The sequence below is a fragment of the Phyllostomus hastatus genome, unplaced genomic scaffold (assembly GCF_019186645.2).
Source record: "Phyllostomus hastatus isolate PE091 unplaced genomic scaffold, TTU_PhHast_1.1 phas_scaffold_11, whole genome shotgun sequence".
NCBI classification, from domain to species: domain Eukaryota; kingdom Metazoa; phylum Chordata; class Mammalia; order Chiroptera; family Phyllostomidae; genus Phyllostomus; species Phyllostomus hastatus.
Window position 1 is genome coordinate 4,164,821 of NW_025334005.1, and position 13,913 is coordinate 4,178,733.

At 56.2% G+C, this 13,913-nt stretch overlaps 1 protein-coding gene across 1 annotated transcript; it reads left to right on the forward strand.

The window, feature by feature from the left end:
- The first annotated feature begins 4,695 nt into the window (after positions 1 to 4,695).
- Positions 4,696 to 6,002, forward strand: LOC123829225 (glyceraldehyde-3-phosphate dehydrogenase-like). The gene has a single exon (XM_045854744.1). The coding sequence runs from the start codon at positions 4,833 to 4,835 to the stop codon at positions 6,000 to 6,002; it is 1,170 nt and encodes a 389-aa protein (XP_045710700.1). The 5' UTR covers positions 4,696 to 4,832.
- The last annotated feature ends 7,911 nt before the right edge of the window (positions 6,003 to 13,913 follow it).

The window sequence follows — 13,913 nt, forward strand, 5'->3', positions numbered from 1 at the left end:
GCTGGCAAAGCCCTCAGAACAGGGACTGGCACGTGGTCAAAGCGAGCATTGGACAGGCGGCTGGTCAAGACCAACCGGCAGGGACACGTGCTCAAGATTGGGGGGAGGGGAGGGCTGGGAGCAAGCCTGACCTTCCCGGTGGGACCCAGCGGTCCTGCAGGAGAGTGGGAGTCGCCTGGGCCTGGCCTTGCTGTGCCAGGTTCAGACCCGGGGTCGCTGGGCCGGGGCCTCTGCCGTCCAGTGGGTTCATGTGAGGACATCAGGCCTCCTGCGGGGCCCTGGGCCTGTCACCCCCTGTCTGGGTGATGTGACGAGCATCGCAGTGTCACCAGTGCCTGGGGAAAGCCGCCCTGGCCCTCCAGACTTTTCACATTTTATTAGGCCAGTTCGCGCATCCACAACCTGACTTCTTTCCGGTGTATCGCGCTTCCTCGCCCACCTGAGGCCACAGGCCAGCCTGTTGGGGGCAGGGGGAGCCCTGAGATGAAGGCTGTGGGGCTGTTACCTTTTCCTGGAAGGTGGCAGGCAGGTGGCCGTGAGGTGGGCTGCTCTTGGAGTCTCAGCAGAAACACGAGGAGAGTCAGGGCGGCCGGCACAGGTTGCCAGAGGAGCTTCTAGCTGGGTTCTCCTCTCGGGCCAGGTGGGGTGGGAGTGGGGCAGGTGGCGGCGGTGTGATGCGCCACCTCTGGGCAGAGCCTCTGAAGTTTGGGAGGCTTGAACCTGAGTATCCGTGAAGCCCCCAGGAGGAGGACAAGAACGGGTTGACTTGATGAGTCTCTTCTCTCCAAGCGTCTGCGTCCTGCTTCTGGAACAATGGATAAAAATGTGCCCCGAGGGGTGGGCATGTGGTCAGCAGCCCCGCAGCCCCAGCCTCGGCCTCCAGGCTGCCCCTGGGCTTGTAGGGAGACAGGTGCCCACAAGTAAAAGAATGCAGCTCAGCTTTGGAAAGTGAGAGCTGAGTGGAATCTTGCTGTGTCACCATGGAACACGGGGCCAATTATTTCACCCCTCGAAGCCTCACTCTCAGCACCCGGAAACCGAGATGCAAACAGTAGCCCTCTCTCCGGCTGTCAGGCCCTCTGCACCAGACCTCCACGGAGACCCGGGGCTGGCCCTCTCTCCCTCCCGAGCTGCAGCCTTTGCCAGCTCACCTCTCCCCCGGCCTGGGGGTCTGTCCTGTTCTGGGGAGCACCCCCAGCCCCCCAAGGCAGGCCCTGGTTCTGCCTCACACACCAGCAGCCTGCCTTCCACGGGCTGTGCATGAGTGTAGATATATTCCTTTTTTTTTCTCCCCCTTTACTCAAATCCTAGCCGTGGGTCATTTCCACTGCCAATATTTCTTAGAGGTCATTCCATATCACTACACACAGAGCTCTGCGAACCTTCTTCGACCCTGAGTAGTGCCCCACTGAGTCAGTGTGCGTAATTTATTCCCCGTGGGTGGTACATCTGCAGGCAGAGTCCCAGAAAGTAAGTGGCCAGCGTGGAGGGCATGTGCTGTCATTCCAAAGCTGTCACTGTTGTAATGGGTGGTCTGCCTTCCTCGTCTTTTTTTTTAAAGATTTTATTCATTCATTCATTCATTTATTTTTAGAGAGAAGGGAAGGGAAGGAGAAAGGGAGGGAGAAAAAATATTGACGTCTCTCAATAATGAGAGGGGAACATCCATCGGTTGCCTCTCATCCACACCCTGATGGGAGACCAGACCCACAGCCCAGGCAGGTGCCCTGCCCAGGAGTCGAACCGGCGACCTGTGGCTTTGCAGAGTAATGCTGAACCAGCTGAACCACACCGGTCAGGGCTGCCTCCCGCATCTCCATCCATGCAGTGCGTTCCCGGTAGTGGTGGATCCTGGCTGGCGACAGGAAAACTGATTAATGCCCTGCTCCCCTGCGGCGAGTGAGTGCCTTTGGCAAGCTTCCCCACCATCTGCAGCTCGTTTCCGTGCCTCGCCCCTGCCCCACGAGGCTGTTGGTCATTTTGTTGTTGATTTGTAAATGCTCTTTGCGCTCCAGGAAAAGCAGCCCTGTTGTGAGCTGCAGATGCCCCACCCCAGTGGGTCACTCACAGCAGCCCTTCTTGCCCCTCTGCCAAAGCCCGGGCCCTGTGTGCTCTCTCTCTTTAAAAATTCCCAGCCTCTAGGACAGTTCTTTGTACACAGTAGATGATCAATAAATGCTTGCGGATAAGCTATTGCTGTAACAACTTTCTTTAGTCATCTTCATTAAACAAAGATTGTAAAGCATTACGCCCACCACTTCATGTTCATTTCGTTATAAATATATATTCACACTCCTGTTTCGATACATTCAAGATAATAGAAAAGATATTCAAGAACCGGAAATGTAAATGGATGAGCTAAAAATAAACACAAACGGGAGTCCTGACACTACTTCCCACACTCCAGCAGACTGTCGGGGCGCCCCAGGGGCGCAGCGCTGGCCTTGGAGACCTCTGGGGCGCTCGCGGTCTCACGGACTCACCGTGTTTACTGATAACTTCCGCTTAGCCAGCTGGCGAGTGGGCGTGGCCTCTGGGGTTCGTGGTGAAATGTTTGGCTTGTCTCTCCCAGTCTCACACCGGGCATCTCTGCGTTGTCACGGGAACCCGGATCATACTTGTCAAGAGTACAGGAGGGCTTGGGGGTGGTGCGGTGCAGGAGGTACCGGACCGGGGTGCGGTAGCCCAGGGCCGCAGCCCGATGAGGCCACCCACCGAGGGCAACGCCGAGCCAAGCCAGCAAGGGGCCCTGAAGACCAGGCAGGGGGGTGTGTTCATGCTTGTTTCTCAAAGAGGCTGCGAGGCGCAGGGGCTGGGACTTCCAGGGACCCCCAGGTGTCCGCACTAGCCTGATGGGTCGTTTGGGACCACCTACAAATTGGAGGCAGGAAGGGGAAGGTGGGAGCCTAGGTCCAGGGCTCACAGCGCCCCCTGGTGGGCACATCCTGCCATGCCTAGTGACCCATTTGTCCTGGGCATTGGTTGGGCAGGTGGCTGCTGAGTCATTCTCCCTGGAGCCTCCTTCTGGCGCAAATGCAAGGATTTTGCTGGTGTTCTTGAGGGCAGCGTTGGAGCAGAGAAAAGCCTTTTCAGAAATACTTTGGTTTTTAAGCCCCAATTCTTCGCTGAGCTTTCAGATGCAATTTACAAATCTAATTCTATGAATAGATCCAGCCAATTTCAACAATCATTTTTCAGGCGAACTTTGATTAATGTTTGTACCATTTACCTACTTAGTTAATTAAACTCCATTAAACATTTTAAGCTGCAATCAAAGTTTATTATATTCCGTTTTCTAAGTTTTCAATTATCTAACAAATCTTCCCCCAAGTTCTTAAGTGGTTCTTATCAATCAGAGACACTAAACTTATAATTACAGTGATTTTTAAATATTCAAAAACCGTTTACCAACCTAGCAAAATTTCAACTTACAATCAGAGGTCAACACCAATGACTCAAGAGCACATTGAAATTCGAATCACAAGTCTGATGTTAACACTCAAATATGTCCAATTCTCTTAGACTTTGTAAGTTCTTAAAGTGCCAGAGATACGAAGTAGGTTTCTGAGCTGAACACAGAAGGATGAGTGATGTACATATCCAGAGTGTACATATACTTCATCATCACTACACTCACTCCTAGACATCCCTGGTTAAAACCGCTTCCCGGACGGGTTGCATTTTCCTTCTCTGGCACATACTCACGTTGGATGAGGGTTCTTAATGCTTTTTTCCAAGCCCCAACCGGAGTACTGGAAGTCAATTCTGACATGAATTTCCTTTCCACTTTGTGAGTTGTCCGCAATATTTCTCCATTCCACTGAGGGAGTGTTAATTGTGCAGTGTTCAAAGTTAGAACGTGGTCCTTGAGTTTGGCTAAGAAAGACATCAGAGCCAAGAACTCTAGCGTAAGAAGTTTATTTAGAAAGTCTCGGAGGTAGACGTGAACCAGGGGCTGCATGGACTGAGAAACCACGTTAAGGAGGCAAAGGAAGAGCCCTTGGACCTTAGGAGACAGAAAGGCAAAGATAACACACCTGGGAGAAGAATTGGGAAAAGGCACAGGTGTGTCCCGGAGGGAATGCACCTGAGGAAAGAAGGGGGCGGGGAAAGGTGCAGGTGGGAGTGTGAGCGGGAGATGGGGGAGGGAGGGAGGGAGAGAGCAAACTCTGGGTCCTTCATTTTGAAGGTTGAAGGTCGAAGGTCTGTATCTGGTTTCCAAAGGTGGGGGGTTAGGGGAGGCCTAAGGGGAGGGTTCAATAGAATATTCATCAGCTTTCCAAGTGTACCCTTTCAGGGTCGCTGTCTCTACTGATTGGTCAGCACTAGGGTCGGGGGTCATGGGTCATTGCTGGTCCTGACGTCAGTCATGGCATCGCTTTGTCTGGTTTTGCTGCTTTTCTGGGCCTGGAGCCGGAACACAGCCGAGGCCCAGGCGCCATCTCTAGTTTGGCCCAAACTCCATCTTTGTGGTCTGCAGACCTGAGGCTTTGTCCTGAAGGTTATGCTCATCAGAACCTCGTTGCCCTGAGGGCTTCATGTTTGAGGGAGAGGTGGGGCGAGAGCTTGTGTGGGAGGCGTGTGAAGCCATCCTCCACCCCTCTCATCCCTCCTCTGATGGGGTCCAAACCTCATGCCCAGCAATGTGCTGGGGAGAGGAGACCACCCTGGGGCGAAGTCCTTGTGAGGCCAGAGGCGGAGTGGGAGATCCTGACCCTGCAGCTGTCCCCGGTCAGTCCTGATTGCCGAGAACTGCCTTGCGACACCTGCTAAGAGTTAGTTTTGTGGTTTGCTCTCCGAGTGAGCAGTCGAGGAGGACGGTGGGAAATCGCATGGGGAGCGGCTTCATAAGGGGCTCTCGGCGCCTCCTGTCCCACAGACAGCCGCGTCTCCCTGCGCAGCGCCAGCCTCGGCCCTGGCGCACGATGGCGAAGGTCGGAGTGAACGGATTCGGCCGTATCGGGCGCCTGGTCACCAAGGCTGCCTTTTACTCTGGCAAAGTGGACATTGTCGCCATCAACGATCCTTTCATTGCCCTCAACTACATGGCCTACTTGTTCCAGTATGATTCTACTCATGGCAAGTTCAAGGGCACCGTCAAGGCCTTGAACAGGAAGCTGATCATCAACGGGAAGGCCATCTCCATCTTCCAGGAGCGAGATCCCGCCAAGATCAAATGGGCTGATGCCGGCGCTGAGTACATTGTGGAGTCCACGGGTGTCTTCACCACCGTGGAGAAAGCCAGGGCTCACCTGAAGGGAGGAGCCAAGAGGGTCGTCATCTCGGCCCCTTCTGCGGATGCCCCCATGTTTGTGATGGGTGTGAACCACGACCAGTATGACAACTCCATGAGGATTGTCAGCAATGCCTCCTGCACCACCAGCTGCTTGGCCCCTCTGGTCAAGGTCATCCATGACAGATTTGGCATCGCAGAGGGACTCATGACCATCATCCACGCGATCACTGCCACCCAGAAGACCCTGGACGGCCCCTCTGGGAAGTGGTGGCGCGACGGCCAAGTGTCTGCCCAGAGCATCATCCCTGCTTCTACGGGAGCTGCCAAGGCCATGGGCAAGGTCATCCCAGAGCTGAAAGGGAAGCTCACTGGCGTGGCCTTCTATGTCCCCACCCTCAGTGTGTCGGCTGTGGACCTGACCTGTCGCCTGGAGAGAGCTGCCAAATACCACGACATCAAGAAGGCGGTGAAAGAGGCGTCAGAGGGCCCCCTCAAGGGCATCCTGGGCTACACCGAGGACCAGGTCGTCTCCTCTGACTTTAACAATGACACCCACTCCTCCACCTTCGATGCCGGCGCTGGCGTGGCCCTCAACGACCGCTTCGTCAAGCTCATTTCCTGGTACGACAGTGAAATCGGCTACAGCAACAGGGTGGTGGACCTGGTGGCCCACATGGCCTCCAAGGAGTCAGAGTCCCCCGAACCATCGGCCCCAGGGACAGCTGCTGGGGAGCCCTTGCCCCAGATCGATCCCCCAACACACTGAGAGTCCCCTGGCCTCCAGTTTGCATCCCAGGCCCCCTGACGCGGGGAAGGGATTCCGGAGCCCTGCCTTGTCTTGTATTATTAATAAAGGTCACTGGACCCAACCAAAAAAACTCTGAAGCCTGTAGCCATTCAGTAGGGCCGTTCGCTGGCCAGAGGGGGCCTGCTCCGCGTCTTGCGAAGGGCACTTTCCTTCACCGAGTTCCCACTTGCTTTGCTTTGCCAGTCAGGTCAGTCCGATTCCTTGTTCCCTCCCCCCGAGAGCCCGGCCCCGCTGCCTCCACCTGCAGCGCTGGCCTCTAACAGTTGCTTTCTCTGCTTTCGCCCATTGCCAGGCGCCCGGAACTTGCCGCCCTGGTGACATTCCGCACCTGGCCTATGGTTCCTGCTCTGCTCACGCCTGCCTCACCGACCCCTCTGTCGGAAGGATCTGGGCCGTTCCAGTTTGGGGCTCTCTCCAGATGAGCAGCTCTAGGTGGTCCGGCAATGTCTCCACGGGCGTGCCCCACCCCCGCACCTCCGTTGGGGGCACCCTGAGGGTGGGCCAGGGGCTGAGCCTCTGTTTAGTTCTTTCCTAGATTTTCCTTTTGTGGAGCAATCCCCGAGCAGGAAGGACTTAGCTTCCCAGCCTCAGTTTCCCCTCCATCTGCCTCGGGTCGGTGCCCTCCCACCGCTCACACAGGTCTCTCAGTTCACCGTGTTTCGAAGTTCAGAAGGGCCCCTCCGGTTCCTGCCACACCCACAGCCCGCGGGTGGCACCGAGCCCGGCACCGTGCTCACCCAGAGGGCGAGGGTGAGTGAGGCGCCAGCCCCACCCGGGGCTCAGGGGGCAGGAGGCGGGCCAGCAGCGGGCCATGGGGGACACACTGCAGTCGGTGCCAGGACTGACGGACACGCCAGGAGCCACAGATGCCCACGGGGGAGGCAGGCCCAGGCCGACGTCAGCGTATCGGAGAGGGCGGTGGGGACTTGGGCAGCGTCCCTTAGCGTCCAGCGTCCCTTCCCCTTGTGCTAACAGCCCTTTTCGGACTGCCCCTCCCCCACTGATGTGGACCTGCCCGAACCAGTTTCTTTTGCATCCACAGGCTCCTTGCTGATCCCTAAGTCTTCCCGTGGCTGGGGGGGCGGGGGGGTGGTGGTGACAGCCGAGCTTCATCCCTGAGGATGAACGGGAGTTGGCAGGTGAGGGCTGGAGACGGGGATCAGGCAGGAGCCACATCTGCAGAGGAGAAGAGGCGAGAAGCCACTTGGCACAAGGAGGAAATGCGGTTCCCCCTCCCTCCGGGGGGTGCGGTGGGAATCCGGCACCAGGGCCTGTCTGTGGAGCTGGGGGCATGGGTTTCCTCCCCAAAGGTAACCCAGAGCTGGTGCGGGATGTTAAACAACGCAACTTGCTCAGACTTCCACCTTGGAAAGCTCGTTCTGGCTACAGGGCTGGGCCAGATGGAGGCAGGAGACCCACCAAGAGGCAGCTGGGATGGACAGGGGCCAGGGGGAGCAGCCGGGAAGGGACAGGCCTGCCACCAGGGGCACCGGGGGCACCGGGAGGGGCGGGCTGGACGTGAGGGGTGAGGGAGGAAAGCAGATGGGTCTCGGACTGGGGCCCTGGGTGGACTTTAAACAGGAAGCAGGTGGAGGACCCTCCAGGCCGGGTTCACAGCAGAGCTGAGTTGCCAGCCCAGCAGAGCCCAGCACCCGCGGCCCGCCCTGCCCAGGTCTGCCCTGCCCAGGGGCCCTCCCTCACTCCCTCCCCCCTCCCCTCCAAGGAGAGTCAGCTGCTGCCTTCCTCCTGGGACAACAAGCAGTAATACTTGCTCCTCATCCCCACAACCTGTCAATGCACCCATATATGCAAAAGAGGCTCTGTGGGTGCAACTAAATTAAGGATCTTATGACAGGGAGATTACCCTGGTGGGCTTGATAGAATCACAAGGCTCCTCAGGAGAGCGGAGTGGCTGTGTCTGAGGCTGGAGAAGCGCCTCTGGAAGCCGAGGTGGGGGTGGGCGGGGCGGGGGAGCAAGCAGCAGATTCGCCCTGGAGCCTCCGGAAGGAACCAGCCGCAGTGGAGTGGCCCCTCGGTTGTTGCCCAGTGAGGCCCGATTCAGACTCTAGACTTCGAGAACTGTAATAAATTTGTGTTGCTTCTAAGCTACTGACTTTGGGGTAGTTTGCTGCGGCAACAGTAGGGAACGAATGCAGCAGGTCTCCACCCATGAGTAAGGACCGTCCTCCCACCCCCACACCCACCTCCATTCCACCAACCCACTGGGCTCTACACACACTGCAGCGCCCTCCAGCCTTCCCTGTGACGTCACCTGGGGCGTGGCTTAATAGACGTCCAATCCCCTAAGGGCTGAATAACAGGCGCAACGTGGGAATGCTTAGCCACGCCCAGGAGGCTACGTGTTGAGCCTCTGCCTGCTTTGCCCCTGCACGATGGCCCCCGCGGTATTCTGTCGCGGGACTGTGACGCCACAGTGAGTAAATCCAGAGGCTGGTGTACGAGGGCACGGAGCCCACACTTTTATACCCAGCTCAAGGCAGTCGTCATTATTCGAAGCCACGTGGGACGGCCCACTTTCCCACTCCCGCCGCTCTCTTTGCAGCTAAGGGACGGCGGAACGAGATTCAGCAGTGGCCAAGCAGACACAGCAGCAGCCTGCTGGGGGCTCCTGGGGAAGCCGTGCTTCCCAACAAGAACAGCAGATGCTCCTGGCACCCCTTCCCCACTCCCCACTCCCCACTTCCGAAGGCAGAGACGAGACCCGGTGCTATGGTGGCCGTCTTGTAACCAGGAAGCGACAGGCGTGGTTAAGATGATGGGTACAAAGAAAGAAGGGCCTGGTCCCTGGTGGCATCATTAGGCAACAAACCAATGCCAGAAACCCTCCCTTCTGGACTTACAGCTATCCACGAAAAAGGAAGTCCCATCTGTCTGGCATACGGGTCGGGCTTTCTACTTGCAGCCTAACACACTCGCGCTGATGCTGCGCCTGGATGGACCGCAGGTCAGCGGAACAGCGCGACCTCCCGGGACCACTGGGTGCATCCTCCTCAGTGGGTGAGAGCAGGAGGGTCTTTAGAAAGGGGACCAGGACAGTTGGACAGCAATACGGGAGAGGAAAGTTGGATCCTTACTTCACCCCACACATAGAAATAATAAATGGCACATGTGTTAAAGAAGAGGGAAAAATAAAGCACAAAAATCTAGAAGAAAAAAGGAAATGTTTATAAGTGGGAAGCAATACATAAAGATAAAGCACAGACCGAGGGAGTACTTGGTGACTGGGAGGGCACCGGAGGCATGTGCCCCCGCACAGCGGGTTTTCATTCCGGGCCAGCGCGGCCCCCTCCTACCCGCATGAACACTCACCCGCCTGGTAACAGACCGTGAAAGTGAATGAAGCGGAAACTGACAGAGTTAACAGGAGAAATAGGCAGCTGTACAGTAACAGTTGGAGACTTCAATACCCGACTCTCAAGAATGGACAGAACAACCAGACGGGCGTAAGGAAGCGGCCCTGGCTGGCGTGGCTCAGTGGATTGAGTGCAGGTCTGTGAAGCAAAGGGTCGCCAGTTCGATTCCCAGTCAGGGCACGTGCCTGGGTTGCGGGCCAGGTCCCCAGTGGGGGGGCATGCGTGAGGCAACCACACATTGATGTTTCTCTTTCTCTTTATCCCTCCCTTCCCCTCTCTCTAAAAATAAATAAAATCTTAAAAAAAAAAAAAAGAAAGAAGCGAATAGAGGACAAACACGACACCCAGACCCCCTGGACGTGAGAGACAAACACAGAACACTCCACCAGATGGCAGGATTCATGCTCTTCTCAAGTGCACGTGGGGCATTGTCCAGGCGGGGCCGGACATTAGGCCACAGATTAGTCTCAGTAGATTGAAAACAAAAGATCCTTAAAATACCTTCTCTGACCACAGTGGGAGAAAGTTAGAAAATAATAACAAGTGAAATTGGAAAATTCACAAAACTGTGGAATTTAAACAACACACTCTTAAAACGTCAAGGATCAGAGGAGTCACCAGGGAGACAGATTCTGAAACCGATGTCAGTGTGCGGGGGGACCTCCCCACGCCACCACCCGGGTCTCCTGCACCCACTGGGTGTCTCGCCACTCAACTCCCTTCCGACACCGTCTCCCTGGAGAGAGCGTCAGATCCCACGGTTAAAGGGCTCGGTACCACGAGACAGCCGCCCCTTCGGATGCCAGTCACAAGGCCAGGGCGTCACCTCCCCGCATGGATTCACACCGTTCCCTTCCCGGTGCCTTGAAAGGGCGGGAAAAGTGTCACGTTCAAGAACGTTTGGCTTCCTCATTCTGTCCCCGCAGGCATGAGCAGGACCAACACCTTGCCATGTGAACAGAAACAGAAACAGCTAGGAGTCTCTTGCCCAAAGGAGGACCCAAAACTCCCCTTGTCTTTTGTCCAGTTTTGACCTCAGATTCTGAGTTTGAGCTGCTGTTGTTCGAGCCGACAAATTAATTAGCAGAAGCTTGACTTTTTTTTTTTTAGAGAGAGAGAGAGAGAGGAGAAGGGAGGGAGGAGGAGACAGAAGCATCGATGTGAGATCAACATGGACCGGTTGCCTCTTGTACGCACCCCAACTGGGAACTGAACACAAAACCCAGGCACGTGGCCTGACCGGGAACCAAACCAGCGACCTTCTGCTTTGTGGGACGACACCCAGCCCGCTGAGGAACACTGGTCAGGGCTAGGTTGATTTTGTAAAAACTTCGTAACAGGAAATAATAAAATGAGCCCTCGTTGGACTTACATATTTTGACATTTCAAAATAAACACTGAGGCCCTGGCTGGCGTAGCTCAGTGGATTGAGCATGGGCTGTGAACCAAAGTGTCTCGGGTTCGATTCCCAGTCAGGGCACATGCCTGGGTTGCAGGCCATGACCCTCAGCAACCGCACATTGATGTTTCTCTCTCTCTCTCTTTCTCTCTCCCTTCCCTCTCTAAAAATTTTTTTAAAAAACAAAACACTGAGCATCATCGTCAACAGTCTCGAACTTAACCTGATAGTGCCCTGACGATGCAACAAGGGCTGGAATTGGTGGGAATGACCTTGACCACGTCACCGCGGCGTCTGTACTTGTCCTGGTCTGGGTGCAGCTGCCCGATTTCCGCAGCCGCCATGCAGGGCGCACGTCCCTCCCGAACGTGACGTCTCAGGCCCCAGAGACTAGGAAACTGACCTGAGATCTCTGAGATACGACCTGAGTTCAACTGTAATTTGTCCCTCTTCAAATCAATGTCCTTTTCAATAGGCTTTATTGTCTTTCCCCTTATGTATCAAGTGATCTGACCGTAAGGCAGGAAGGTCTTCAAAGTATTCACAGAGAAAAGATGGATCACCAATAACAGAATGACGAGTATGACCTCCTGCCAGCCAGCCAGCCAGGAGGCACTGTAACAGTGTTTCAAAAGGCCGTTACTGTAAAATAAAAGCATTACTTGCAAATGAAAATGGAGAGTTTAGCAGGAAGAGATTCCCAACCAGAGGGGCTTTTAAAGGCTGTACGTCCGGGAGGAGTAAAACAGTCCCGTGAGGACAAACTAAGACGCGTCTGGGAACGAAGGGAGTAGGACCCTGTGCACAGGGGGAGGCAGGCAGGCCTGTGCCCGGACGCACAGCCCCTGTCCGTGGATTCCGCGGCTTCGCGTGCAGGACGGACGCCGGGTTAACGACTCACATGAGTTGCCTGGGAGTGGCGGGCTGGGGGGTGGGGTAGAAAAGTTAGTTTTCCCTGGAAACATTTTAGGCTGCTTGGATTTTTAATGTATTCCCTGTCCCCTGATGCCCCTCCACACCCGCTGCCCGGTCATTCTGACCCTGTGCAATCAATCATTCTTGAGTCGACGGAGACGTCATCACGGGAAGTCAAGAGTAAACAGAACTGAGTGGGGGTGAAAGCACCACCGATCAGAGTGGGTGGGCTGCGGACGAGGCGGTCGTCCCAGGGACAGCCCTGAACAAAAACGCGCGTCAGCGAGGCGCAGAGACCGAGACGGGCGAGCATTTCAAACGGGGTCGCTGAGGACAGAGGCGTGTCTGAGGCTTGTCAGATCTACCCATTAGCCACGGTTTTAATAAGTAATAAGAAACAGGCCCTGGCTGGCGTAGCTCAGTGGATTGAGCTCAGGCTGCGAACCAAAGTATCGCAGGTTCGATTCCCAGTCAGGGCACATGCCTGGGTTGCAGGCCACGGCCCCCAGCAACCGCACATTGATGTTTCTCTCTCTCTCTCTCTTTCTTCCTCCCTTCCCTCTCTAAAAATAAATAAATAAATCTTTTTGTAAAAAGTAATAAGAAACAAACAAACTTTTGCTTGTATTCCCAAGCAATTTAAAGAGCTTAAGGAGTCCTTAGGGGTCACCTCACGTGTCCATTGCTTCCTGCTTGGGGAACAGGAGCTGGGAGAAGTCTGGGGACTGTCACCTCTGTCCCCAGCTCCTGCCGACTCCGCCGCGAGGCCTCCGAAGGTGTCCCCACGCGTGTCCTGCACTCAGCTGCACCCACCGGGAAGCAGCATCAGAACGATGCCCCGCGGAAGGGTCTGAGGACTCGACACATAGGAACGCAGTTAACTGGGAGATACGTGTCACCGTTCCCGAAGAGACTCGGTTTCCCAGGCACAGTCAGCCCCCAGCGGGGTGGAGACAGGAGGCAGCCCCGAAATCTGGCTCCCCGAGGAACAGGGAGGAGGAGTAGGCAGGAGAGGCCGACCCAGCCGCAAGCAGAGCGCACCCCGGGGCAGAGGGGCCCAAGGCCAGAGCTGCGCGTCCACCACTGGGCCCAGCCTGGGCACATCCGGGTCCCAGAGAGAAAACCTCAGAGCTGTGCCTGAAATCTCCCAGCCTCAGAGGCCCAGGGAGTGGGGCCTTCTCCCCCTCCTGCCACCGGGAGCGCCCGAGGGCAGAAGCCAGGAGGCCGGGCCAACGGGAGGACAGCCTGGCCCGGCAGAGGCGGGCGCTGGTGTGCTAAGCATGGGCGGTGTTGGTGCCCTGTAGCTGGCACCCACATGAACACCCATGGGACACCCAGAAATATTTCGGAAGAGGATTGAGAAAACTTTGCAGGGAGCTGAGACCGCCCCCCCCCCCTCCAACCAAGATAGAACAAGAACCCACCACAGGTTTTACCGGACCTGTGACCCCAGCCACCCCCGGGCACCATCCGGGGTCACCGCTGGGGAGGCCGGGGCAGCGCCAGCTACACGAGCAAATGCTCAGAAGGCATGAAGCACAGAGAACAGCTTTGGAGCCCGTCTCGCCCCCAGCACCCAGCCGCCCCCGGCTCGTGAAAACACGGGGCGATCGAGACACGCTCACGGAACAGAGAGCAGAGCGCGTCGCGATCCACGGGACAGACAGAACCGCACATAAAAGGTTCCTTTAGTCCCCGGTTTAAAATTTACGCTCGTTCTCAAAAGTACTCATTTGCAAGGATTTCCACTTTAGAGTATTTACCAAAGCGATTTCCCGAGGACGCGAAGATTCCGATTCTGAGTTACAGAAGGTAAAGTGGAAGAAGCCGCTGTCTGAAAGTGGGAACAAATGTCGTCTGAATGGCTCGCACAGCAGAGCCACGATTTTATGGGCAGAACAGACTTCTTAAGGCGATATCAGAAGGCCTGAGACGAGCAGCTACTTGGAACATCCTAATTTCAGAGAAATTTGCCTCCTCTGTGCTGAGACGCCTGGCCTCGTCGGAGCAGCCGAGCGGGAGAACGCATCACGCCCGGGAGTCACGACCGGCACGCCCGCCGTCCGGCACATTTTCCTTTGTCTGGTGCCGGTCCATCGGCCGGGCCGCCCCGGGGACTCACAGGACGCCTCAAGTCCAGGTCAGAGCCACGTGGGGGGCACGGGTCTCAGACCCCGGGGC

Bases quoted from the DNA above. Each gene is read 5' to 3' on its own strand.
- LOC123829225 (XM_045854744.1), top strand. From the start codon at position 4,833: ATGGGGAGCGGCTTCATAAGGGGCTCTCGGCGCCTCCTGTCCCACAGA.